This window comes from Leucoraja erinacea, chromosome 31, assembly GCF_028641065.1.
Source record: "Leucoraja erinacea ecotype New England chromosome 31, Leri_hhj_1, whole genome shotgun sequence".
Classification (NCBI taxonomy): Eukaryota; Metazoa; Chordata; class Chondrichthyes; order Rajiformes; family Rajidae; genus Leucoraja; species Leucoraja erinaceus.
The window spans coordinates 10,484,741-10,509,831 of record NC_073407.1 but is presented as its reverse complement, the minus strand read 5'-3'; the positions used below and the strand labels follow the sequence as shown (position 1 = coordinate 10,509,831).

The window sequence follows — 25,091 nt, the reverse complement described above, 5'->3', positions numbered from 1 at the left end:
GCCGAAGCCCAGGCCGTGATACAACCAGTCACGTGCTTTTCATCGTTCACCAAGGGACGTATGAATGGGAAGTGGCTGAGGTAAATGTTGAGCCTCTAGAGAACGGGGCTGGTGAATTAATAACAGCAAGCAAAGAAATGATCCAGATTTTTGGTGATCTTCTCCGTGGATAACCGAGGGGTTAATTTCAAATAACGGAGGAAGTGGTAAAAATCCCAATCATGACGGATAGTGTTTTAAACTAGCTCACAGGACCAAGCAAGGACACACAGCACAGAAGCTTGACAAACTCAACCCAGGGTTTTAATGGAAGGGACAGCAGAGAAAGTGGACCAGTGGATGGAATTTTTCAAAAACTCATTAACTTCTGGGAAGGGGGAAGAAGTTTGGCAAACAGCCAAAAAGAGACAAAGATTGATGACATGGAACTAGAGGCGAGTTAGTTTAACATCTATCGTTGGGAAGAAGGGGAAGTAACCAATCATAGTCAAATCAAGTCAAAGTCGTTTTATGGAAGAAACAACACCGACTCCTGTTCTCAGGTGAATATGAATAATCAGAGTTTGCCTGATAATTAGGTTTAAGTTTATTATTGTCACGAACTGAGGTGACAGAGAAAGGCTTTGTTCTGCATGCTATTCAATCTATGAAGGAAGTGCTGATGCTAGTTTTAAACCGAAGATAGAAACAAAAAGCTGGAGTAACTCAGCGAGACAAACAGCATCTCTGGAGAAAAAGAATAGGTAACGTATTCGGGTCGAGACCCTTTTTCCAATCTGAAGGTTCGAGAGACCATTCTTCAATCTAAAGAAGGGTCTCGACCTGAAACGTCACCTATTCCTTCTCTCCAGAGATGCTGCCTGTCCCGCTGAGTTACTTCAGCTTTTTGTGCTGTATCCAATCCAATCAGATATACCAAACAAAAATATAATCGTCAAACTCAAGTACAAAAGATAGAGCAAGGGGGAATGATATAAAATTCTTAAGGGATTGGAGAGGCTAGATGCGGGGGAAATTGTTCCCAATGTTGGGGGAGTCCAGGACCTGGGGTCACAGTTTAAAAATAAGGGGTGGGCCATTTCAGACTGAGATGAGGAATAACTTTGTCATGCAGAGAGTTGAGAATCTGAGGAATTCGCTGCCACAGTAGGCAGTGGAGGCCAATTCACTGGATGTATTCAACAGACAGTTAGATATAGCTCTAACGGAATCAAGGGATATGGGGAGAAGGCAGAATTGGGGTATTGAATTTGGATTATCAGCAATGATCATATTAAATGGTGATGCTGCCCCGAATGGCTGAATGGCCTACTCCTACACCTATTTTCTATGTTTCTAAGATACAAAGTACAAAAGAGAAGGTATAGAGTAAATAAATAGACAAGCAAAGAGGCAGAGTGCATACAATAGATAGAGCAAAGGGGGGGATACAGAGTGCATAGAATATGTATAGAATATCCAGATTCAGGGATTGTTTTTTCCCAACTGATCAGGCAACTGAACCATCTGATCCACAACTAGAAAGTGGTCCTGTGCTACTATCTACCTCACTGGAGACCCTCGAACTATCTTTAATTGGACTTTATCTTGCACTAAACATTATTTCCTTTATTGTGCATCTGTACAGTGGATGGCTAGATTATAAATGGTATGGTATGTTGGCATTCATAGCAAAAGGATTTGAGTATAGGAGCAGGGAGGTTCTGCTGCAGTTGTACAGGGTCTTGGTGAGACCACACCTGGAGTATTGCATTCAGTTTTGGTCTCCAAGTCTGAGGAAGGACATTATTGCCATAGAGGGAGTACAGATAAGGTGCTCAGGACTGATTCTTGGACTTTCTTACTCGCTAGAATTTACTCGCTAGCATTTAGAAGATCTTATAGAAACTTACAAAATTCTTAAGGGATTGGACAGGCTAGATGCAGGAAGATTGTTCCCAATGTTAGGGAAGTCCAGGACAAGGGATCACAGCTTAAGGATAAGGGGGAAATCCTTTAGAACCGAGATGAGAAGAACATTTTTTCACGCAGAGAGTGGTGAATCTCTGGAACTCTCTGCCACAGAGGGTAGTTGAGGCCAGTTCATTGGCTATATTTAAGAGGAAGTTAGATGTGGCCCTTGTGGCTAGAGGGATCGGGGGGTATGGAGAGAAGGCAGGTATGGGATACTGAGTTGGATGATCAGCCATGATCATATTGAATGGCGGTGCAGGCTCGAAGGGCCGAATGGCCTACTCCTGCACATATTTTCTATGTTTCTATGTAATCATGCATAGTCTTTCCGTCGACTGGATAGCACGTAACAAAAGCTTTTCACTGTACCTCGGTCCACATGACAGTGACTCAACTAAACTAACTAACTCAGTGCTGAGGTGGCTCCACAGTGCAACACTGAGTGAAGGAAGTGTGGATTTGTATATAATAGGGTCATTTACCCTCGGGCACAAGTGGATGCAAATAGATTGCAACATGTCAAAGAGAAAGGAGAAGTGATTGTGAATCATGAGGTGACCTGAGCACATTGCAGAAGTTAGTTCATTCCCGGGCATAGTGCAACACTCTGCTGGATCTTTGCAGGTACCTCAGTCACTGAAGGAAACTACAAGAGATGGGACTGGGGCAAGAACAGCAAAAGGGGTGCCAGAAGTGCTTGCAGATGGAGTCTTTGTCCGTTCATTGTTATGCAACATCATGGTGAAACTCTGAGGGATACTTTGAGTTATGAGGCAGTAGATGTAGTCAGTCACGTACTGCAGGGTGGCACGGAGCCAACAATCTCACCACCAGAACCAAGAATAGTGAACGGCTTGGATAGAGTGGAAGTGGAGAGGATGTTTCCACTAATGGGAGAGTCTAGGACTAGAGGTCATAGCCTTAGAATTAAAGGACGTTCTTTTAGGAAGGAGATGAGGAGAAATCTCTTTAGGCAAAGGATGGTAAACCTGTGCAATTCTTTGCCGCAGAAGGCTGTAGAAGCCGTCAGTGGATATTTTTGAGGCAGAGATATATATATAATTGATTAATACGGTCGTCTGGGGTTATGGGGAGAAGGCAGGTGAATGGGGTTGGAAGGGAGAGATAGATCAGCCATGATTGAATGGCGTAGTAGATTTTCTGAAGAAGGGTTTCGGCCCGAAACGTTGCCTATTTCCTTCGCTCCATAGATGCTGCTGCACCCGCTGAGTTTCTCCAGCTTTTTTATGTACCGGTGTAGTAGACTTGATGGGCTGAATGGCCTAATTCTGCTATCACTTATGACCTTATGAGCACAGTGAATGGCGGTGCTGGCTTGAATGGGCCAAATGGCCTACTCCTGCACCTATTTTCTATGTTTCTATGATACAGAGTGCAAAGGAGAAGGTATAGAGTACATAAAATAGAGCAAAAGGAAAATACAGAATTCCCAGGTGGAAGGTACGCAGTACAATTACTGCACATTGGAGCTTTTAACCAAAGGTACTCCGCTCTAGTATCTTAGCTCCGCAGTGAGATGATTCCTTGTGTGTTTGTTTACCCCTCTCTGCGCACATCCTATCCCGGAGCTATGTATGCGAAGTGTGAGCGGAGAGGCAGAGAGGGTTCGCCTTTACAGTGAGGACAGTTTCTCTCCACTGGGACAGCATCTTGTGCAGGGAGCGCCAGGATCGGTGTCACTGCCGTGGGTGTCGTTTCCATTGGAAACGTTGTTACCGGACGAGAGGGATTGGAGGTGGGCTGTTGGCGCGGGGGCTGGTATCCCTACTGTGGGAATCCGGTAGCAGAGTTCCGTGTACTGAAACTCCACCCTGACTCAATAACTTGTCTTCTGGTTAGCAGAGTCTGTGTAGCAACAGTGACAGTGTTAAACTCCGGATTGATTTAATAGTCTGCCTTCTGGTGGCAGAGTCTGTGAGTGTTGCGCCGGGCGGGCTGGATACGCAGTCTGTGTGCAGGGCTCCAAGCAAAGATACTATAAACATAGTAAACACAAACTGTTCCCCCGCAAAGCTGATTACGCTGTGAGCGGCATAACTGAAGTCGGGGTTGGGTTTACTGAAATGGCGGAAGTTACGCTCCGTTGCGTACTACACGTCAGTCCATTGGATTTTGCAGGAGTGGTCTATCTTGCTCCGCTCTAGTATCTTTGCTTTTAACTGCACACAAAATTATCCTGTGCTTTAACCAAAAATCTTTCAAACTACAGTGGACAAGTGTGTGAATCACCATGACGTCAAGAAGCTGTTCTCAAAGCCATGATTACTAAGGAAATATTTGAATGTGAGAACAAGTTTACCTCCAGATTCAGGGATTGTTTTTTCCCAGCTGATCTATCTGGCAACTGAACCATCCTATCCACAACCAGAGAGTTGTCCTGAGCTACTATCTACCTCATTGGAAACCCTCGGACTATCTTTAATCAGGCTTTACTGGACTTTATCTTGCACTAAACGTTATTTCCTTTATCGTGCATCTGCACAGTGCGGATGGCTACATTGCAATCTTGTATAGTCTTTCCGCTGACGGGATAGAACGTAACAAAAGCTTTTCACTGTACCTCGGTCCATGTGACATTGACTAAACCTAACTAACTAACTCAGTGCTGAGGTGGCTCTACAGTGCAACACTCAAATAAGGATGTGTGGATTTGTATATAATAGTCATTTACACTCGGGCACAAGTAGATGCAAATAGATTGTAGTCAGTCACGCACTGCAGGGTGGCGCGGTGACAAAAATCTCACCACCAGAACCAAGAATAATGAACGGCTTGGATCGAGTGGATGTGGAGAGGATGTTTCCACTAGTGGGAGAGTCCAAGATTAGAGGTCATAGCCTCAGAATTAAAGGATGTGTTTTTAGGAAGGAGATGAAGAGAAATTTATTTAGTCAAAAGGTGGAATTCTCTGCCATAGATGCCGTCAGTGGATATTTATGAGGCAGAGATAGATTAATTTTTGATTAGTACGGGTGTCAGGGGTTATGGCAGGAGAAGGCAGGAGAATGGGGTTGGAAGAGAGAGATAGATCGGAGTAGACGTGATGGGCTGAATGGCCTAATTCTACTCTATCACATATGACCTTATGAACAAAGTGAATGGCGGTGCTGGCTCGAAGGGCCGAATGGCCAACTCCTACATCTATTATCTATTGAGTTATGAGTGAAGGAACAACGTGCATGCTGAGCAAGAGGCTTTGGCCTTGAGCTGTGCAGTGAAAACATTGCACCCATTCATTCCTCTTGGGCCGACCTTTTCCTTTGGCTGCAAGCACAAACCTTGGAAAGTAATTCCCGGACCCAATCTGGAAATAATCAGGAATGTCTGGGAATGCCAAGGTGGCTTGTTCTCTGATCTCATGATCGCACGATCCGAACAAAATGTGCTGGCGAGATCACCACATCACCCTTCAAACAATGATTGTAAATGCATGATTTTTGGTGAAACGTAACGGATGGGCAGCGCAGTGGCGCAGTGGGTAGAGCTGCTACCTCACAGTGCTGGAGTCCCGCATTAAGAATGCAAGAACGCATATCGCTCTGTTCCCCAGGCAGGTCTGGGTATCTCTGACCATTGTCTAGTTCACCTTATTCCGACCTACAGGCAGAAACTAAAATCTGCTAAGCCTGTGGTCAGAACAAGGAACAGGTGGACAAGCGAGGACATTGAGAACCTACAATCCTGCTTTGCCTGCACGGAATGGAATGTGTTCAGGGAAGCAACCGCAAGCCTCAGTGAGTAAACAGACACTGTATCATCATATGTCAGCTTTTGTGAGGACAGTTGCATTCCAACTAGGAACCGGACCTGGTTCAACAACAACAAGCCCTGGTTCACTGCAGAACTCAGACAGCTCCGGCAGTCTAAAGAGGAGGCCTACAGGAGCGGGAATTCAGACCTCTACAGGCAGGCCAAGTACATCTTGGAATCTGGCTACAGACAGGAAGTGTCACAGCTGGCGTCCTGGTGCCATTGCAACAACCTGGAGCTCAGCTCTTAAGACAGTGGAATTGATTGTTGAAATTTGGAGAGCTCCCCCTCCCCTCACCCCACTCACTACAGTCACGTCTGTTGAGTCTTTTAAGTTCCTGGGAACCATCATCTCCATGGACCTTAAGTGGGGGACTACCATCGACTCTATAGTCAAAAAGGCACAACAGTGGATGTACTTCCTGCGGCATCTGAGGAAGCATAATCTGCCACAAGCAATGATGGTCAAATTCTACACGGCCATCATAGAGTCTGTCCTTGCCTTCTCCATCATGGTCTGGTTTGGCTCAGCCACCAAGCACGACACCTGGAGGCTGCAGCGAATCGTCCGATTAGCTGAGAAGGTTATTGGCTGCAACGTTCCCTCCATTGACGAACTGTACACTGCAAGGGCCAGGTAGCGAGTGGGTACGATCATCTCTGACCCCTCTCACCCTGGCCACAAACTCTTTGAATCACTTCCCTCTGGAAGGCGAATCCGGACTGTCAAAGCCGCCATAGCCAGACATAAAAACAGCTTTTTTCCACGAGTAGTAGCTCTACTCAATAACCAAAAATCTGTAGCCTCCTTTTGCTCTGGTATTTTATTTCATTCACATGTTTAATCAATAATGTTTTATTATTAATGTTTAATGTTTTATGTATCATTCTTGACTGTCACTGTATGTCATGTTGTCACTTGCGGGCGGAGCACCAAAGCAAATTCCTTGTATGTGAATACTTGGCCAATAAACGTATTCATTCATTCATTCATTGATCCTCGGGTACTGTGTCTGGAGTTTGCACGTTCTCCCTGTGATCACGTGGGTTTCCTCCAGGTGCTCCGGTTTCCTCTCACATCCCAAAGTCGTGCGGGTTTGTAGGTTAATTGGCCTCTGTAAATTTCCCCTCTAGTTTGTTAGTAGTGGATGAGAGAGTGAGGTAGCATAGAACTAATACATACGATTTTTACTGCAGATTTATTTAGTAAATTGAATTAAAATTGCCCAACTGTTGAGGAGGGATTATGAATTTGCATCTCCGTGTATTTTAAGTCAAGAGTGTTTAATTGTCATATTTTCCAGGAACGAAACAATGAAATTCTTACTTGCAGTAGTATACAGATGTAAACAATATGCACAGATAATGCACAACACACAAACATTCAATAACATTATAACCACAATACTACAAAGTCCTTCGTGCACCCAAAGATAGTCCATAGTTCATACCTGAAGTTAGTCTTGTGCTGTATTTAAGAGTCTGATGGGTGTTGGGAAGAAGCTATCCTTGAAGCTTTTGAGATGTCTATACCTTCTCCCAATGGTAGGAGTGAAATGAAGGTGTGGTCAAGGTTGTGTGGGTACTGGCTGCCTTTTTGAGTCAGTGCCTCCTATAAGATCTCTTCGATGGTGGAGAGGTCAGAATTGGTGATGGAGCGTGCAGTGTCTCCCAATCTCTGTTGTCTCCTTTGTTCCTGAGCATTAGAGTAGCAAAACCGGGTGCTGATGCAACCAGTCAACGTGCTTTCTATTGTACTACTGCAGAAGTTCAAGAGAGTACTCATCGATGTGTTGAATCTCCTCAATTTTCCGCGGAGGTGGAGGCCTTGATCGGTTTTCTTCGTGATTCCATCAGCATGGTCTTAACCAGGACGATCTTCATCGATGTGTCTGCCGAGGAGGTTGTTGACTCTCGTTCGCCAACCCATCTATGAAGTATTCTTTGTGGATGTTCAACGTTCCCCTTCTAAAGTCAACAATCAGCTCCTTGGTCTTGTTGACGTTGAGAGGAAGGTTGTACCGGCAACATTCAAACAGATCTCTCCCCCCCCCCCCCCCCCCCCCCCCCCCCCCCCCCCCCCCCCCATCCTTCTCGGTCACACTAATAGCAGTTATCCGTCAAACAATAGTGGTGTCGTTAGCGTATTTAAAGTCAGCGTTGTGTCTGTGTCTGGCTCCACAGTGTTTAAGAAGGAACTGCAGATGCTGGAAAATCGAAGGCACACGAAAGTGCTGGAGAAACTCAGCGGGTGCAGCAGCATCTATGGAGCGAAGGAAATAGGCAACGTTTCGGGCCGAAACCCTTAAAGGGCTTTCTCACGGTGCGACCTGAAGCAAGACTTAACAAGAGTTTAACATCGTGGGAACCTTCTGCGATAGCTGTACGGCATTCGTGGACCACCGAGGACCTCCGTGGCGCTAACGGCAGGTAGTCGTGTAACTTTGTATGGTCGGGAGAAAATTCAAACATTTTTGAATTTCTCCGAGAGTGACGAGCAGCGTTGCAACATTGTATGAACGCAGATGCCAGTGCGATATCCGTGCGATATCCGTAATGACTCTTGCGGGTACCGTGGGAACTCCTGCGAACGGTAAACCCGGAAGCTTGACAGAAGGGACATAAGGTGAGTAAAAAATGTGGTCTCAATATCGCCAATGGACCATGTGTCCATCGAGGACGTCCCATCTAATTGTCATTGTTTGAGAATCTTTTTCACAGTAAGACTTGCAGAGATGCCTCGCAGAAAAGCGCAAAGAAAGGGGTCAAAGAAAGTCAGAAAGTTTTTAGCCATGCAGGTAAATGAGGAGGAAACTCAGCAAGAGAGACAGGTGGAGAGGCAAGAGGAGATGCCAGAGATACCACTGCCTGTGGGCTCCTTGGAGCAGGGAGAGGGTGATCAAGGTGGATTTGAGATTGCCTCCCCAGTAGCTGTTGCCTCCCCAATATCCTCAGCAGACGATAACATAAAGGTAAGATGGCAGAAGGTAAGGCCATATAACTTCAACAGGGAACAAGAGGGGGAACTGGTGGAGTGGTACCAATGCAATGAGATTCTCTATGACAAATCCAGAGAGGATTATAGAAATAGGGAGAGAAAGCGCAACCTGCTGGAGACGAAGGCTGCGGAGTATCCCGGGTGCTCATGTGAGTAACTATAACAATATATTAGTTTATGTACATGAGAACAATTTAATGTTATCCATGATTTAAAAAACATACAATGCTACAGATGTAAAAGTGCTGTTTTTGCAGTTACCTTTAATTTATCTTATAAGCCTGTCTGTTCCCTGCAGCTGCAATGTAAAAGTAGTGGCAGACAGACAGACAATGAGAATAACAACCAGCCTGTACTCGAACCAACTTTGTATAGGCATGTCTGCAAATGAGCCAATTCTACGAACGGAGGATATTTACATAGTGTGTGAAAAAAAGTGACATCATTTGTGCCACGTGATTAACTACACTACAGTCCACGATGGTCATTCACCATTAACGGGAAAGATCGGGAGACGGACAAGTCACTCGCACAAATGACAGAATTGCCGAGTACCGTGGGAACTCTTTATCTACCCCCCGTTATATCGTGCGGAACTCGCGCTGGACCACGACCACTTCACTCTGGTGACATCTTGCGTCAGGTCGTACCGTGAGAACCGGCCATTAGGGTTTCGGCCCGAAACGTTGCCTATTTCCTTCGCCCCATAGATGCTGCTGCACCCGCTGAGTTTCTCCAGCGTTTTTGTGTACCTTCTGGCTCCACAGTGATGGGTTTGGATAGAGCAGGCCAGGAGTTATGAATCCAGTAATAGAACAGTAGCGGCACTGGCCGGCTAAATCCAATGAACAATTCATTGCAATTCATCGGCCTGAAGAAGGGTTCCAACCCGAAACGTCACCTGTTCCTTTTTTCCAGAGTTGCTGCCTGACCCGCTGAGTTGCTCCAGTATTTTGCGCCTATCTTCGGTAGACAGCAGCACCTGCAATTCCTTCCTGCGCAATAATCAATTGCTATCTGCCTCGTTGCCTTCCTGTAACACTGTGTCTGTACAGTGAACTTGCTCCGTGCTGGAGCGTAATCACTTGCACCATGTCCAACCCTCCTGGCTATTTCCACTAACCTTGAAGCAGGAATCCAACAACATAAACACAGGGAATGCAGGAAATAACCATCAGGTCACATAGCAACATCTCAAAGCCGCGTTGGTCTGTGTTGTGGAAACAGGCAGCAGGTGCGAAGATTAGCGGAGAATTTAAATTGCACTCATTCCACGCACAGCCAGTGAGACGGCCGATTCTCTGCCAAAGGACTTTGCATTGGCTTGTGCCCCCGAGTCAACTCTCAATTACACTTACAAATTAGCCTGTTTATTTCCGCTACATTTACTGGGAAAGTTTAATGTGCGTAAGCAATGAATCTGCATGTGCGTGTGTGAGCTGAGAGGGGAACTATACGACCATCAGGACGCACATAACCTTAACCCTACCTGGACAACAGAGCACAACAGACCACCTCTTGCAGTACAATAATTCCCTACTGTGTTTTGCAGTCATGCTTTGTATTTTGCAAGGTCTATATACCTCTTCAATGCCTTGTAGAATTTCTGTTTGATTTCTGTGTCGTTTATGTATAATTTATGCTGCTGTGTGTTTGAGTGTATAAGCTTATGATCCTGCAGCAGGCAAGGTTTTCATTGTACCTATACCACACCTGTGCTTGTGCATATGATAAACGCTCGACTTTCTCTATCTCTCTTCCTCTCCGTTTTTCTCACAGCATCAAGGTAATGGCATTAAGGGCATTGGGCCAAATGGTGACAAGACTTATATGCCAACTTGATTAGCATGGACAAGGTGGGCTGAAGCGCCTGTTTCTGTGCTGTATAACTCCATATTTTATACACCTCAACTAGCTCACAGCGTTAAGGACTATGGGCCAAAATGCAAATAAATGGGAGGTGTTCAACAGCACTATAACTGTGTGACTCCACCAAAATAACCAGTGGGATGTCTTTCCTCTTACAGCACGGTCGGAACTGATCCCCAGCCCGCCGACCTACAACTCCGACTACAACTACCTCACTTGGGAGGGCTACACCAACCTCAGCTACTACACCCGCTTGCTCCCGTCCGTGCCCCTGGACTGCCCGACCGGCTCCGGAACTAAAGGTAAGGGCAATGGCCAAGGGTTTCCTACTGGAGATCGGCCTTCCTGAGCGGAGCGTGCGGGTGGCTGAATGTAATCACGGTCACGTCCGCTATTCCCAACGGCGTTCCCAACAGTTTCTTGGACAGGAAGAAACCAAAGAAGAATCGTCAACATTTTATCGCGGGCTGCCATTAAACAAAGGCTCACGAACCATCACTGAGTGAAGTTAAATATGGTTTATGGAAGTGATTCCACTAACAAATCGGACTGCTGGTTACAGAGGAACAGCTGGGAGAGTCACTACCTCACAGTGCAGGTGATCTGGGCTCGATCCTGATAGACACAAAATGCTGGAGTAACTCAGTGGGACAGGCAGCGTCTCTGGAGAGAAGGAATGGGTGACGTTTCGGGTGGAGCCCCTTCTTCAGACTGAAGTCCCTGGTGCTGTCTGTGTGTAGTTTGCACGTTCCCCTTGTGACGGCATGCTTCCTCCCACATTTAGTATTTATAAAGCACAGATTGACAGCTTCTTGATTAGTAAGGGTGTCAAAGGTTATGGGGAGAAGGCAGGAAAATGGGGTTGAGAGGGAAAGATAGATCAGCCATGATTGAATAGTGGGGTAGATTCGATAAGCCAAATGGCCTAATTCTGCTCCCATGACTTATGAACTATCCATGTCCTCCAGAGATGCTGCCTGACCCACTGAGTTACTCCAGCAGTTACTCCAGTCTTTTGTAAATCGGCATCTGTAGTTCCTTGCATCTACATTGTGTTTTACAGATACAGCGCGGAAACAGGCCTTTCGACCCCCAGGTCCGCACCGACCAGTGATCCCCGCACATTAACACTATCCTACACCCACAATTTTTCCATTTACCAAGCCAATTAACCTACATACCTGTACGTCTTTGGAGTGTGGGAGGAAACCAAAGATCTCGGAGAAAACCCACGCAGGTCATAGAGAGAACGTACAAACTCCGTCCAGACAGCACCCGTAGTCGGGATCGAACCCGGGTCTCCGGCACTGCATTCGCTGTAAGGCAGCAACTCTACCGGTGCGCCACCGTGATTGCCCAGAAATGATGTTGCTAATGTTTGGTTGTGTGCCTTTCAGTGAAGTGGCTTTGACAGCAGCCTCAAGGATGCAAGAGGGCGCAGTGAGTTAGGATTGTGACGGGGCTGTTGCAAAAGCCACACAAGTGATGTAGTTTCTTGTTCAACTTTCCAGGGTATAAGACATGGCCGAATGCCACGGAATTGGCTGTGGATTTCCTGCAGAGGAGGACGTTCATTCCGGATCCCCAGGGCTCCAACCTGATGTTCGCATTCTTCGCCCAACACTTCACCCATCAGTTCTTCAGGACAAACTTTGACCGAGGTCCGGGGTTCACTAAAGCTCTGGGGCACGGGGTGAGTGACCGATTCCCGAGGCATTAACAAGCAGAGGTTTCCGGAAACACTCGGCAGGTCGGGCAGCACCCGCGGGGAGAGAAACAGAGTGAATGCCTCCGGTCAGAGACACTTTGCCACAATTGGGAGTTAGATGTGGCCCTTATGGCTAATGGGATCAGGGGGGTGGGGAGAAGGCAGGGATGGGATACTGAGTTGGATGATCAGCCATGAATGGCGGTGCAGGCTCGAAGGGCTGAATGGCCTACTCCTGCACCTATTTTCTATATTTCTATTTTTCTAATTGGGAAAATGAGAAAAACAAGTTAGTTGGATCTTTGATATCCAACAGCACCGAGCTGAGGAGTTGTTGTATGTCGGTGCTAAAGGTCCAATCAACTTATTTTTCTGGGCATGTTATGCAGCCTTTGGGACTAAATATCGAGTTCAACAATCTCAGCTCACTCATTCTCCATTTTGGCCTAAAACTGGCTGGTTCTGCTGTAATGCTGTCCGATCGTGACATTCAGCTCAGTTTTCTCTCTCCACTGGCATTGCCTGATCGACGGGCCAATTCCAACATTTTCATCTTGGTGCAGACTTGCAGTGTTTTCTCGAAGATATGAGAGGTTGAGGGGAGACCTGATTATAAAATGATGGGAGGTATGGATAGGGTGGACAGTCAGAACTTTTTCCCCAGTGTAGATATATCAACAATTAGTGGGCAAGGCTTCAAGGTGAGAAGGGCAAAGCTTAAAGAAGATGTGTAGGGCAAGTTTTTAACACAGAGGGTGGTAGGTGCCTGAAACACACTGCCAGGGGCTTTTAAGACACCATTTGAATAGGCACCTAGATATGCAGGGAATGGAGGGATATGGATCATATGTGGGCTGAGGAGATCAGTGTAACTGTGTACATACAGCAGTACAGCACAAGAACAGGCCCTTTGGCCCACAATATCTGTAGCGAAGTTAATGCCGATACCAAATCTTATCTTCAGGATTAATAAACCTACATGTCACATGGCTGGGAAACAAAATAATGAAGTTTAATGTTTTAGAGTTGCCTGTTCAAAAAATACAGCACATGGCAATTAAAAACACATGACTTCTGAAGATAAGCACACAATCCTGACTTGGATGTCGCTGGTGCTGGAGTGGGTCCAGAGGAGGTTTACGAGAGTGATCCCAGGAATGAGTGGGTTAACATATGATGATCGTGTTTAGAAGGAAGAGGAGGGACCTCATTGAAACGTACCGAATAGTGAAAGGCTTGGATAGATGTGGAGAGATGTAGTTCCATTATTGGGAGAGTCTAGGACCAGATGTCATAGCCTAAAAATAAAAGGAAGGTTTCTTTCGGAAGGAGATGAGGAGCAATTTCTTTAGTCAGGGGGTGGTGAATCTGTGGAATTCATTGCCACAGAAGGCTATAGAGGCCTAGTCAACGGATATTTTGAAGGCAGAGATAGATAGATTCTTGATTGGTATGGGTGAGAGGGGTGATTGGGTGAAGGCAGGAGAATGGGGTTGAGATGAAGAGATAGATCAGCCGTAATTGAATGACGAAGTAGACGATGGCCTAAATGGCCTAATTCTGCTCCTATCACTTATGAACTGACCTGGAAATATATCTTCAACGTCAATGGGTCTAATTCCTGGAACTCCCTCCCCACAGCATTGGGGGAGCAACTTCCCTAAAAGGACAGCAGTGATTCAAGGAGATACCTTTTCTCCATCTTCCCAAGGCTGGTTGAGGATGCACAATAAATATCTCCCTCACCAGCAATGCCCAGACCCTCATTCAAAGTTAAAAACAAAATACTGGAGTAACTCAGAGGGTTAGGCAGCATCTATGGAGAAAAAGGAAAGGGTGACATGACTCAGTCGAGACTTCTTCAGACCACATCTCTGGAGAGAGAAATATCACCCATACCTTTGTCTCCAGAGGTGCTGCCTGACCACTGAGTTACTCCAGCACTTTGTGTCTACCATTGGTATAACCCGGCGTCTGCAGTTCTTTGTTTCTATGTTGAGTATGGAGAAGCAAGAATAATTGTAGCATGATGAAGATAAACATGGAACATAAAACAGTACAGCACGCCCACATGTCTGTGCCGAACATGATGCCAAGACCACATCTCCTCTGCCTGCACATAATTCATATCCCTTCATTTCCTGTATATTCATATGCCTGTCCAAAATTCTCCTTAATGTCGCTATTATATCTGAGGGAGTAGAAGGAATAAGGGAAGAAGAATAGACTTTCTTACCTTCCATCACAGCGAGGAATGTGGGGAATCCACTGTGGTGGATGTTTACGTTAACTTCTATGTAGTTGTGTGTCTTTTTTAGTATGGCTGTTTGGTCATTCGCATATCACTGTACCTCAATTGGTACACGTGACAATAAAATACCTTCGAAACGTTTGCCTCCACCCCCGCCCATAGCGCGTCCCAGGCACCTACCGCTATTTGTGTTAAAAATACTTTCCCCGCACATCTCCTTTAAATTTTGCCCTTCTCACCTTAAAGCTACATCCACCGGTATTTCAGTTCCCCATCCCGGCCAAAGGGTTCTGACTGTCTACCCTATCCATGCCTCTTGTCGTGTTATATATCAGCCCCCAGGCTGTGAAACGTGTGCGTGTTGGAGGGTTGTTCTTTGAGTTAAACAGTGCAATGTTACACAGGTGGACCTCAGCCACATTTACGGAGAGTCTCTGGAACGTCAGCACCAACTGCGGCTTTTCAAGGAGGGGAAGCTGAAGTTTCAGGTACAACCCTCCTCCCACCTCACCCCCTCCCCACCTCTGCCGACCCACACAGAAACTCGACCTTTGGGCATTTCACCCGCGGAGCAGATTCTTCGACAGTGTAAGGTCCGAAGTTTGAGACAGACCCACTGGGGCTGCAGACTGCAGAGTCTCGGACAGCTCAAGGCCGCTCCTAGCTGGCGGGCATTGACAGGTTCTTGATTAGTAAGGGTGTAAAAGGGTCATGGGAAGAAGGCAGGAGAATGGGGTTGAGAGTGAAAGATAGATCAGCCGTGATAGAATGGTGGACTCCATGGGCTGAATGGCCTAATTCTGCTCCCGTGACTTATGAAGGATGCCAACCCAGGACAGGCAGAGCGCACAACCAGCCCGTGAGGACACCTGATGCTGGCCAGGAACAATCCCCACCATCGTAATGTGGCCAAGCTCAGACTGGACCAGTCAGTGGTCAAAGTGTTCCAGGCCAGGTGGCTCCACTGATCTGGAATGGTGTTCTGTAATGGGATTGCTCTGCAGTGAGCTGGCACGGACACGATGGGCCGAATACCCTCCTTCCCTGCCCTGAGTGGCTCCCACTGTTCACCCGGGTGTCCGAAGAATAGTCGGTAGGTCCAGCACCCCTGGGCCTGGATGAAAGAGGCAGCTCTGGTGTGAGAGGGCAGCTGTGAGCAGCATGGCTCATGCTTCTAGCACAGGGTCCGGCTATGTCCCAGAGTCGTGGACTGTCCGCTCTTCAGGCCTAAGCCTGTGCTCTCTCCACATCCCCGGGAGCTGTGTGTCCCAAAGCGATGCACCTTCCCTGCTCTCCATCGCTGGTCGGCTTGTCTCGGAAGCTCCCTGCTGATGCCACAGAATTGGTTGTAAAGACTCATTAAAAACATCATACTCTTGCAATACAGGGCATCATAGTGGCACAACTGGTAGAGTTGCTGCTGCCTCAACCAGGTTCAACCCTGACATCAGGTGCTGTACGTGAGGAGTATTCATCTTCTCCCTGTGACCTGCGTGGGTTTCCTCCAGGTGCTCCGATTTTCTCCTACATCTCAAAGACGTACAGTTTTAGTTTAGTTTAGAGATACAGCATTGAAACAGGCCTCTCTGCCCACTGTCCACACGGACCAACAATACGCTAGTTCCATCCCACACACAAGGGACAATTTAGCAAAGCCAATTAACCTACGAACCTGTACGTCTTTGGGATGTGGGAGGAAACCAGAGCACCCGCAGAAAACCACACGGTCACAGGGAGAACGTGAAAACTCTACACAGACAGCACCTGGGTCTCTGGCACAGTAAGTAAGGCAGCATCTCTACTGCTGCACCACTGTGCTATCTGTAATTTAATTGCCCGTTGTAATATTGCCACTGGTGTGTCGGGAGTGGATGAGAAAGTGGGATAACATAGATAACATTGGGTGATCTATGGTCGATCACTACAGGGGGGGAAGGTCTAATGGTTTGATCTTTGTTGAGTTGGTGAAGGGAGAGATGTACCCCCCGTCGGTGAAGGAAACATCGGTCAAGATGAAGTACCCGAGCTCGGTGCCGTGGGACAAGCAGCTGGCCTTTGGCCACGAGTTGTTCGGCCTGGTTCCTGGCCTGATGATGTACGGCACAATCTGGCTCCGTGAACACAACCGGGTCTGCGACATCCTGAAAGGGGAGCACCCGACCTGGAGCGACGAGCAGCTCTTCCAGACCACCAGGCTCATCCTCATGGGTACGGCTACGCACCACTTCCCTCACTCCGGGCTTGGTCCCTGCATCCCACTGGCTGCTGGGGGCCTGGTGTTAGTGGACATTGGTCACAGCACAGATAGGAAAGTGGGCTAACTTAGAACTAGTGGGAACTAGTTAGTGGACCTTGATCACGACACAGATAGGAAAGTGGGCTTGGTTAGAACTAGTGGGAACTAGTTAGTAAACTTTGATCACAGCACGTATGATAAAGTGGGATGGCATAGAACTAGGGCCAGATGTCTAATTCTGCTCCTATCGCTTTTGAACGTGTCAACTTATGAACTATTGTGAACTAGTACGTAGACATTGACCACAGCATAGTTAGGAAAGTAGGATGACGTGGAACAAGTGTGAATGAAGGGGGAACCCAGTGGGGGGGGAGGAGGGGGTAGGTTTGCCTGTGGCCACATGTGGCGACAGGCAGTATATAGGACTATTCGGTGAGGTTTTTTTTAACGTTGTTGGTGCCAAAACGTGGTGACACTTTTGTACTGCTTGGGTGAGGCCTGCCACACAATTTTACCAGGTTGTATGCAAAACAAAGCATTTCACTCTAGGTGGCAAGAAAGTATCATCGAATCATCGAGTTGAATGGGGTGGGAGATTGCAACCTTCACGTGGTCCACCCTGTTACGACTAATGCAATCAACCCGATGTCCACAAACAAGATCAAATAGAACACGTTGGCCTGCAACGTTAGGCTGTGCACGCCATACGCAAGAAGAAGATTGAATTGAATCATTGACCTAGTTAGTAGACATTGACCACAGCATGTTCCCTCCTCAGGATTAGGTTTAGGTTTAGGTTTATTCTTCTCACATGAACTAAAGTCCTGCAAAATACTTTTGTTGCCTGATATCTGGACATATACAGGACAAAGGGAATGACGTTTAGTGCAAGGTAAAGTCCGATTAAACATAGCCTGAGGTTCTCCAATGAGGTCAGTAGTAGTTCAGGACCACTCTCTAGCTGTTGGTGGGATGGTTCAGTTGCCTGATAGCAGCTTGGAAGAAACTGTCCCTGTCCCTGTTTTCACACTCTGTACTTCTTGCTTGATGGGAGACTGGAGAAGAGGGAGCGACCAGGGTGAGACTTGTCCTTAATTATGCTGGTGGCAGGACAATGAAAAGCTTTGTTTTGCATGCTAAGCAATCAAAGCAAATGATACAATGCATAAATACAATCAAGCCAATCTCCAGTGCAATAGGTAGAGCAAAGGGGAAGGTACAGAGTGCAGAATGTACTTCTCAGCATTGTAGCGCACCAGTTTTATAGACAATGTCCAATGTCCACAATGGGATAGAGGTGAATCGGGCAGTACCCTAGCTTATGGAAGGGAGGTGGGAGGAGATAGGATAAGGAGTGATATGGTGGAGAGGGGGTGTGGGGAGGTGGGTGTAGAGAGAACCTGGGAATTTGGACGGACATAGCTCCTGGGGTGGGTGACTGTATTCCAGTGCAATATGCTCAGGCATTTACTTTGAAAAAATATATTGAGGATATTCAGTTCAACAACTTTAACTTGAAATACCTCAACCCAGAAATTAAGCATTCCAGCCAAGTGCAACTCTTTGGCTCGAAGTCGCTCTTGTCTGGCAGACTCGTTGTGTTACTTGTTGTGTTTGGAGGAATGTTTTTCTATTCAGTTGCTGAGAAGCACAATACTATTCTGTGAAGATGCCAGATAAGATAATTTATTTAACAGGGGGTAATGACGAGGCTGGCCACAGCTCAGATGATATTGGCCGTGACTTCCTGTGCAATCTCTGCAAATGTGGCAAGCGCTGCAAGTTCGAGCACCCCGACATTAATGAGTTGTCCGACTTGGGTGTGAAAAAAAACGAGTTTGTCTTTTGCCACGACTATCAGAACAAAGAATGCACTCGTATCAACTGCAAGTTTGTTCATGGGACAAAGGGAGATGAGGACCATTACAAAAAAAATGTACTCCTGCTTCAGAGAAGTGGTGTGTAGTCTGCTTCCAGGAAGAAGTCACAGTGGCAGAGAAGGTCAAAGGGGTGAGCGATGACAGAGTTGAGGTTACAGTCAGATCAGCCAGCGTCTAACTGAACAGTGGCGTACTATTGGATACAGTGGAGCTCTTGGATACAATGTGTGGGACACACAGAGAGGTGGCCTCCAAACTCAGCCATGGCGAACTGGTGGCTCCTCACCCCAAACCCATGAAATTGGTATAAAATTATCGAAAATTTCCAAAAGCATAACCATGACATACTAGAAAATTATTTGCAGACATTTAAACTGTGTTTCGGTTTAGGTTTAGATTTACTAATGCCATGCGTACCAAGGTACAGTGAAAAGCTTTGTTTTGCATGCTATCCACACAGATCAGATAATATCATACATACAGTACAATCAGGTCAAACTCAATTACAATAGGTAGAGCAAAGGGGAAGATACAGAGTGCAGAATGTAGTTCTCAGCATTGTAGCACGACAGTTCCATAGACAAAGACTAATGTCCACGATGCGGCAGGGGTGAATCGGACTGCACCAACTTATGGAAGGACCGTTCAGAAGCCTGATAGCAGAGGGGAAGCAGCTGTTCCTGAATCTGATGGTTCATACTTTGAAGCTTCTGCCGGTTTGGAGGGGGTGACCAGGGTGGGACAAGTCTTTGAATATGTTGGCTGCATTTGCAAGGAAGAGTAAAGTGTAGATGGAGTGAATGGTGGGCAGTGTGGTCTGTGTGATGGACTGGGCTACATCCACAACTCTGCAATTTCTTACATTCTTACGAGCTGTTCCCAAACCAAGCTGTGATGCAACACGACAGAATACTTCCTATGGTGCATTCATAATGTTGCCTGGGTTTGTGGGCTTGTCATAGGCAGGTTGGCTAGACTGAGACTTCTTTCTTTGGAGCGTAGGAGGCTGAAGGGATGACCTTATTGAGGTGTACAAGAGGCATTGTAACGCATCAGACAAAGTCCAATGACGTAGAGGTGAATTGGACAACCCTAGTTTATGGAAGGACCGTTCAGAAGCCTGATAACAGAGGGGAAGTTCCTGAGTGTGGTGGTGTGTGCTTTCAAGGTTCTGATGGGAGGAGAGAGAAGAGGGAGTGATCGGGATGGGACAAATCTGTGATTATGTTGCTGAGATGATTATGATTCTTCTTGCGCTGAGATGTGTGAAGTTTGACGTTGTACATGTCTGCATCGCAGGGGAAACCATTAAGATAGTGATTGAGGATTACGTGCAGCACCTGAGTGGCTACAACTTCGGCTTGAAGTTTAAGCCGGAACTAATGTTCAAGGAGCCGTTCCAGTACAGCAACCGGATCGCCCTGGAGTTCAACCATCTTTACCACTGGCACCCGCTCTTGCCCGACACCTTCATGGTCCAAGGCCACGAGTACAAATACGAAGAGTTTCTTTTCAAACCAGAGATCCTGCTGGACTTTGGAGTGGATGCTCTGTTGGAATCGTTCACAAAGCAGAGAGCTGGACAGGTAAAGCATGTCTTTTGGTTACCAGTGACAGAGGGTTGCCGTTAAATATAGAGTCATACAGCACGGAAATGGGCCCCTCGGCCCAACTTGCCCATGCCCGACCAAGATGCAACATCTACACTGGTCTTGTCTGCAAATGTTTGGTCCATATCCCTCCAAACCTTTCCTATCCATGTACCTGTCTTTTAAATGACCCAGTAGATAGACAGGACAGGTTTGTAGGGATATGGACCGAATGCTGGCAGGTGGGACTAGCGTAGCAAGGACATGATGGCTGGTGTGGGAAAGTTGGGCCGAAGGGCCTGTTTCTACACTGTATCATTCTATGACTCTAAATGTAGCTAATAGTACCTGCCTCAACCACCTCCTCTGGCAGCTCGTTGCATATACCCCCACCCTCCGAGTGAAAAAGTTGACCCTCAAGTTCCTAATAAATCGTTCCCCTTTCAGCTTAAAAATATTTAATCTGATTCTTTGATTCTCCTCCTCTGGGGGAAAGACTGTGCATTCACCCGATCTATTCCCCCTCATGGTTTTATACACATAGCCCTGCTCAGATTAGGAGTACAGTGGTTAAGTTACTGGACTGGCAGCCTGTGCCTCTGGACTATTGATCGATAGACACGAGTTTGAATCTCGCCTTACCAAATCTGACAATTGAAATTCATTTTTAAACAACAGCCAGATCTATCCTGGGCCTCCTCCGTTGCCAGAGCGAGGACATGTGCAAACTGGAAAAGCAGCACCTCTTTTCCACTTGGGTAGGTTACATCCCTATAGTATGAACATTGAATTCTCCACCTCCAAGTAATACCCCCTCTCCTCTACCCCTTCCACATAAATGTCTCCCACCATTCTGTGGAATGTCCCTGTGAACTGCTTCACACGGAGACAGCTCAGGGAATAACAACAACCCCACTCGGTTTCAGACCAAGGCACGAGAGACTGCCCATGCTGGAATCCAGAACAAGAAACAAACTCCCTTCCATTGACTACATCTACACCACGCAAGGCCACCAACATAACCAAGGACCAGTCTCACCCCAGTCACTGCCTCTTCTCCACTTTCCCATCAGCCAAGAGGTATAGAAGTGTGAAAACCCACGCTCCAGATTCAGGACCAGTTTCTTCCCAGCTGTTATCAGGAAACCGTATCACCCTCACCAACTGGAGAGCGGTCCTGACCTCCCATCTACCTCATGGGAGACCTTTGAACCGTCTTTAATCGGAATTTATCTTGCACTAAACATTATTCCGTTTATCATGTATCTGTACACTGGATGGCTCTGACCTACCTTCCATCGAGGGGATTTATCGCAGTCGCTGCCTCAAAAAGGCTGGCAGTATCATCAAAGACCCACACCATCCTGGCCACACACTCATCTCCCTGCTACCTTCAGGTAGAAGGTACAGGAGCCTGAAGACTGCAACAACCAGGTTCAGGAATAGCTACTTCCCCACACCTCATCAGGCTATTAAACCTGGCTCGGACAAAACTCTGATTATTAATAACCCATTTTCTGTTATTTGCACTTTATGTGTGTATATATTTATATTATGGTATATGGACACACTTATCTGTTTTGTAATAAATGCCTACTATGTTCTGTGTGCTGAAGCAAAGCAAGAATTTCATTGTCCTATACAGGGACACATGACAATAAACTCACTTGAACTTGAACTTGGTTTGTAATGTCCGAATGCCTTTTATAATTGTCCTGATAAAGTGTCCTGACCCAAAACGTTATCTGTCCATTTGCCATCCACGGATGCTGCCTGACCTGCTGAATTCTTCCAGCAGTATGTCTGTTCCTCTATTAAATGGCAGCAGTTCCCCGCTCCAAGTTTCTATCCTCAGGGGTTGGATGGTCAGTAACCTCCTGTCCTGCACCTGTTTCCTGCATCACACCATTGCGGCAGTTTGAAAGAGTTCCAGTTTGCCCTGAAGGAAGTTTGGGAGGAATGTACCAGGCACTACAATGTAATTAACAATGCGATCATACAACATAAGTTCATAAGATCTAAGAGCAGAATTAGGCCAGACAGCCCATCAAGCCTACTCCACCATTCAATCATAGCCGATCTATCTTTCCCTTTCAACCCCATTCTCCTGCCTTCGCCCTATAACCCATACAAATCACGAATCTATCAATCTCCGCCTTAAAATTATCCTTTGACTTTGCCACCACAACCTTCTGTGGCAATGACTTACACAGATTCGCCAGCCTAAAGAAATTCCTTCTCATCTCCTTTCTAAAAGTACGTCCTTTTATCATAGACTCTCCTACGTCAAGGAATATGAACTTCCCCAGAAAGAACCAATGAATCAATTTCTAAACGTGGACAATTTCTCGCTACAGATCGGCGGGGGGAGAAACATCAATGTGAACGTGCTGCATGTGGCGATCTTGGCCATCGAACACGCCAGGAACCTGAGAATACAGCCCTACAACATGTACCGCAAGTGGTTCGGTCTGAAGCCTTACAAATCTTTCCAAGAACTCACAGGTACGCTGGGGTAGGGTGGGCGTGGGTGTCACCGGTCCCCGTGAGGGGCCGCCTCAGGGAGCACTCTAGGCCGAGGGAGAGGCAGGGGAACGGAGGACCTGAATGGAGAGGGGGATTGTAGTGGTCGTCACATACCGACTGCTTCACTTGGCATGGTTCACGGACATAGAAATCATTAACTGTGTAGGAGAGACAGTATCTCCATCCTGGCACGCCCCCACTTCCTGAGAGGTGGGGAAGGTAGAGGGGGTAAAGAGATGAAGGGGGTTTTCTCCGGGTGCTCCGGGTTTTTCTCACACTCCAAAGCCGTGCAGATTTGTAGGGTAATTGACTTGTGCAAACTGTCCCTACTCTGTAGGATAGTCCTGGTGTAAGGGGTGATCATTGATCGTATGGACGCAGTGGGCCGAAGGGCCTGTTTCCACATTGTAACTCTAAAGTCTTCTTTACCACTTCCTCTGGCAGCTCATTCCATATACCCACTTCCCTCTGTGAAAAAAATTGCCGCTCAGGTTCCTATTAAGCTTTTTCCCTCTCACCTAAAACCTATGCCCTCTAGTTCCTAATTCCCCCGACCCTGGGAAAAAGACTGTGTATCCACCTTATCTATTCCCCTCATGATCTTGTACACCTCAACCACCTCCCTAAAGTCCTAGCCTGCCCAGGCTCTCCCTCTAGCTCAGGCCATCGAGTCCTGGCAACATGCTCGTCAGTCTTCTCTCTCCACTCTTTCCACAGGTGAAACAGAAATGGCAGCCAAACTGGAGAAACTTTACGGGCACATCGATGCCATGGAATTTTATCCTGGCTTGATGCTGGAGAAACCGTATGAGGGTGCTATTTTCGGGGAAAGCATCGTAGAAATGGGAGCTCCCTTCTCCCTCAAGGGTCTCATGGGAAACCCCATCTGCTCTCCTTTTTACTGGAAGCCGAGTACTTTTGGGGGGCAAACTGGGTTTGATATCGTCAACACAGCCACGCTTCAGAATCTGGTCTGCCTCAATAGTAAGACATGCCCAAAAGTGGCTTTCCACACCTCGGATAGTGTGAGCAGCGAGTCCGAGGAAGAAAAACCCGAGCTGAAGACTGAGTTCTAACCACCGGGAAGATCTTGGGACTGGTCGGGAGATTTATTGACAACTCTTATATATTGGCTCCTTTAATTCGACCTTTTAGGAGCAGATTGCCCCAGTCAAAAAACGGAGATGCTTTCCTTTGGAGAAACGAGGAACTGCAGATGTTCGTTTATAAAAAAAAGGACACAGTGCTGGAGTAACTCAGCGGGTTGGGCAGCATCTCTGGAGAGCAAGGACAGGTGACATTTCAGGTTGCGACCTTTCTTCAGATGAAACGTCACCTATCCATCTGGTGGGAGATGTTTCAGGGTCAGGACCCTTCTTTGACTGATGAAGGTCCTGACCCAAAACGTCACCTAGTCACGTTCTCCAGAGCTGCTGCCTGACCCGCTGAGTGACTTCAGCACTTTGTGTACGTTTCTTTGGATCTGGATCGGGTATCAACAAGGCAAGGCCACCTGATGGTGAATTACTGAAGCATGATTGGAATTCACTGGCAGTGTTTCACACAGATAAGAGCAATTTGCCTCAAGCCTCTCGCAGGCTTCACCTGGTGATGTATGTGCCTTATCTTTCCATGCACTTACTGATTTGGAAACTCATGGGTGGAGAGTCATGGCCCCTGTACCATCCTCCTTCTAAATTCAAGGGATCTATTCCTTTCAAGTGACCCATATATTGGGCTCCCTGAACGTGCACCCACATCATCCCACGAACAAAGTGGACTCAAGATCTTTATGCCAACAATGAAACTTTCGAAATCCAAGGAAGAATTTGGTCATATTGTGTTCAGATCATGAAAAAACATGTTTCTCTGCTAATCGAGGGACAAAAGCTCACTATGCCCTAACAATGCCCTTTTTGTAAGTGGTCAATAAATTGATGATGTTTGACTTATCTTGAGCTTGTTCAATTCCTTCACCTTCCTCCCAACTGTGACTCGGTGTTGTACAAAGTGTGTCTCCCATCCTGTTATTCCTCAGGTCTGAACTTCAGTCTCTTTGGCCCAGGGGTTAATATCTGAAGGAGAAAAAGGGTCTCGACCCAAAACATCACCTACTTTTCTCCAGAGTTGCTACCTGACCCGCCGAGGAACTCCAGTATTTTGTGTCTTATCTTGTGTGTAAACCAGCACCTGCAGTTCCTTCCAACACAGTTAAGATCTTAAAAATGGCCCTTGAGATTCTGTCAATTGGCCTGACTGATCTTAGTTGAGTTTATTTTATTTTAGAGATACAGCGTGGAAACAGGCCCT

The 25,091-nt window shown here is 46.8% G+C and overlaps 1 protein-coding gene across 1 annotated transcript in view; it reads left to right on the top strand.

The window, feature by feature from the left end:
- LOC129711900 (prostaglandin G/H synthase 1-like) overlaps positions 1 to 24,731 on the top strand; it is a 67,027-nt gene extending 42,296 nt beyond the window's left edge. The window contains exons 5-11 of the mRNA XM_055659904.1: positions 10,750 to 10,893; positions 12,103 to 12,284; positions 14,955 to 15,038; positions 16,512 to 16,758; positions 19,966 to 20,252; positions 22,613 to 22,760; positions 23,499 to 24,731. Of these exons, the coding sequence (XP_055515879.1) occupies positions 10,750 to 10,893; positions 12,103 to 12,284; positions 14,955 to 15,038; positions 16,512 to 16,758; positions 19,966 to 20,252; positions 22,613 to 22,760; positions 23,499 to 23,857 (1,451 nt within the window). The 3' untranslated portion in view covers positions 23,858 to 24,731. The remainder of the gene's footprint in view (positions 1 to 10,749; positions 10,894 to 12,102; positions 12,285 to 14,954; positions 15,039 to 16,511; positions 16,759 to 19,965; positions 20,253 to 22,612; positions 22,761 to 23,498) is intronic.
- Positions 24,732 to 25,091: the final 360 nt, after the last annotated feature.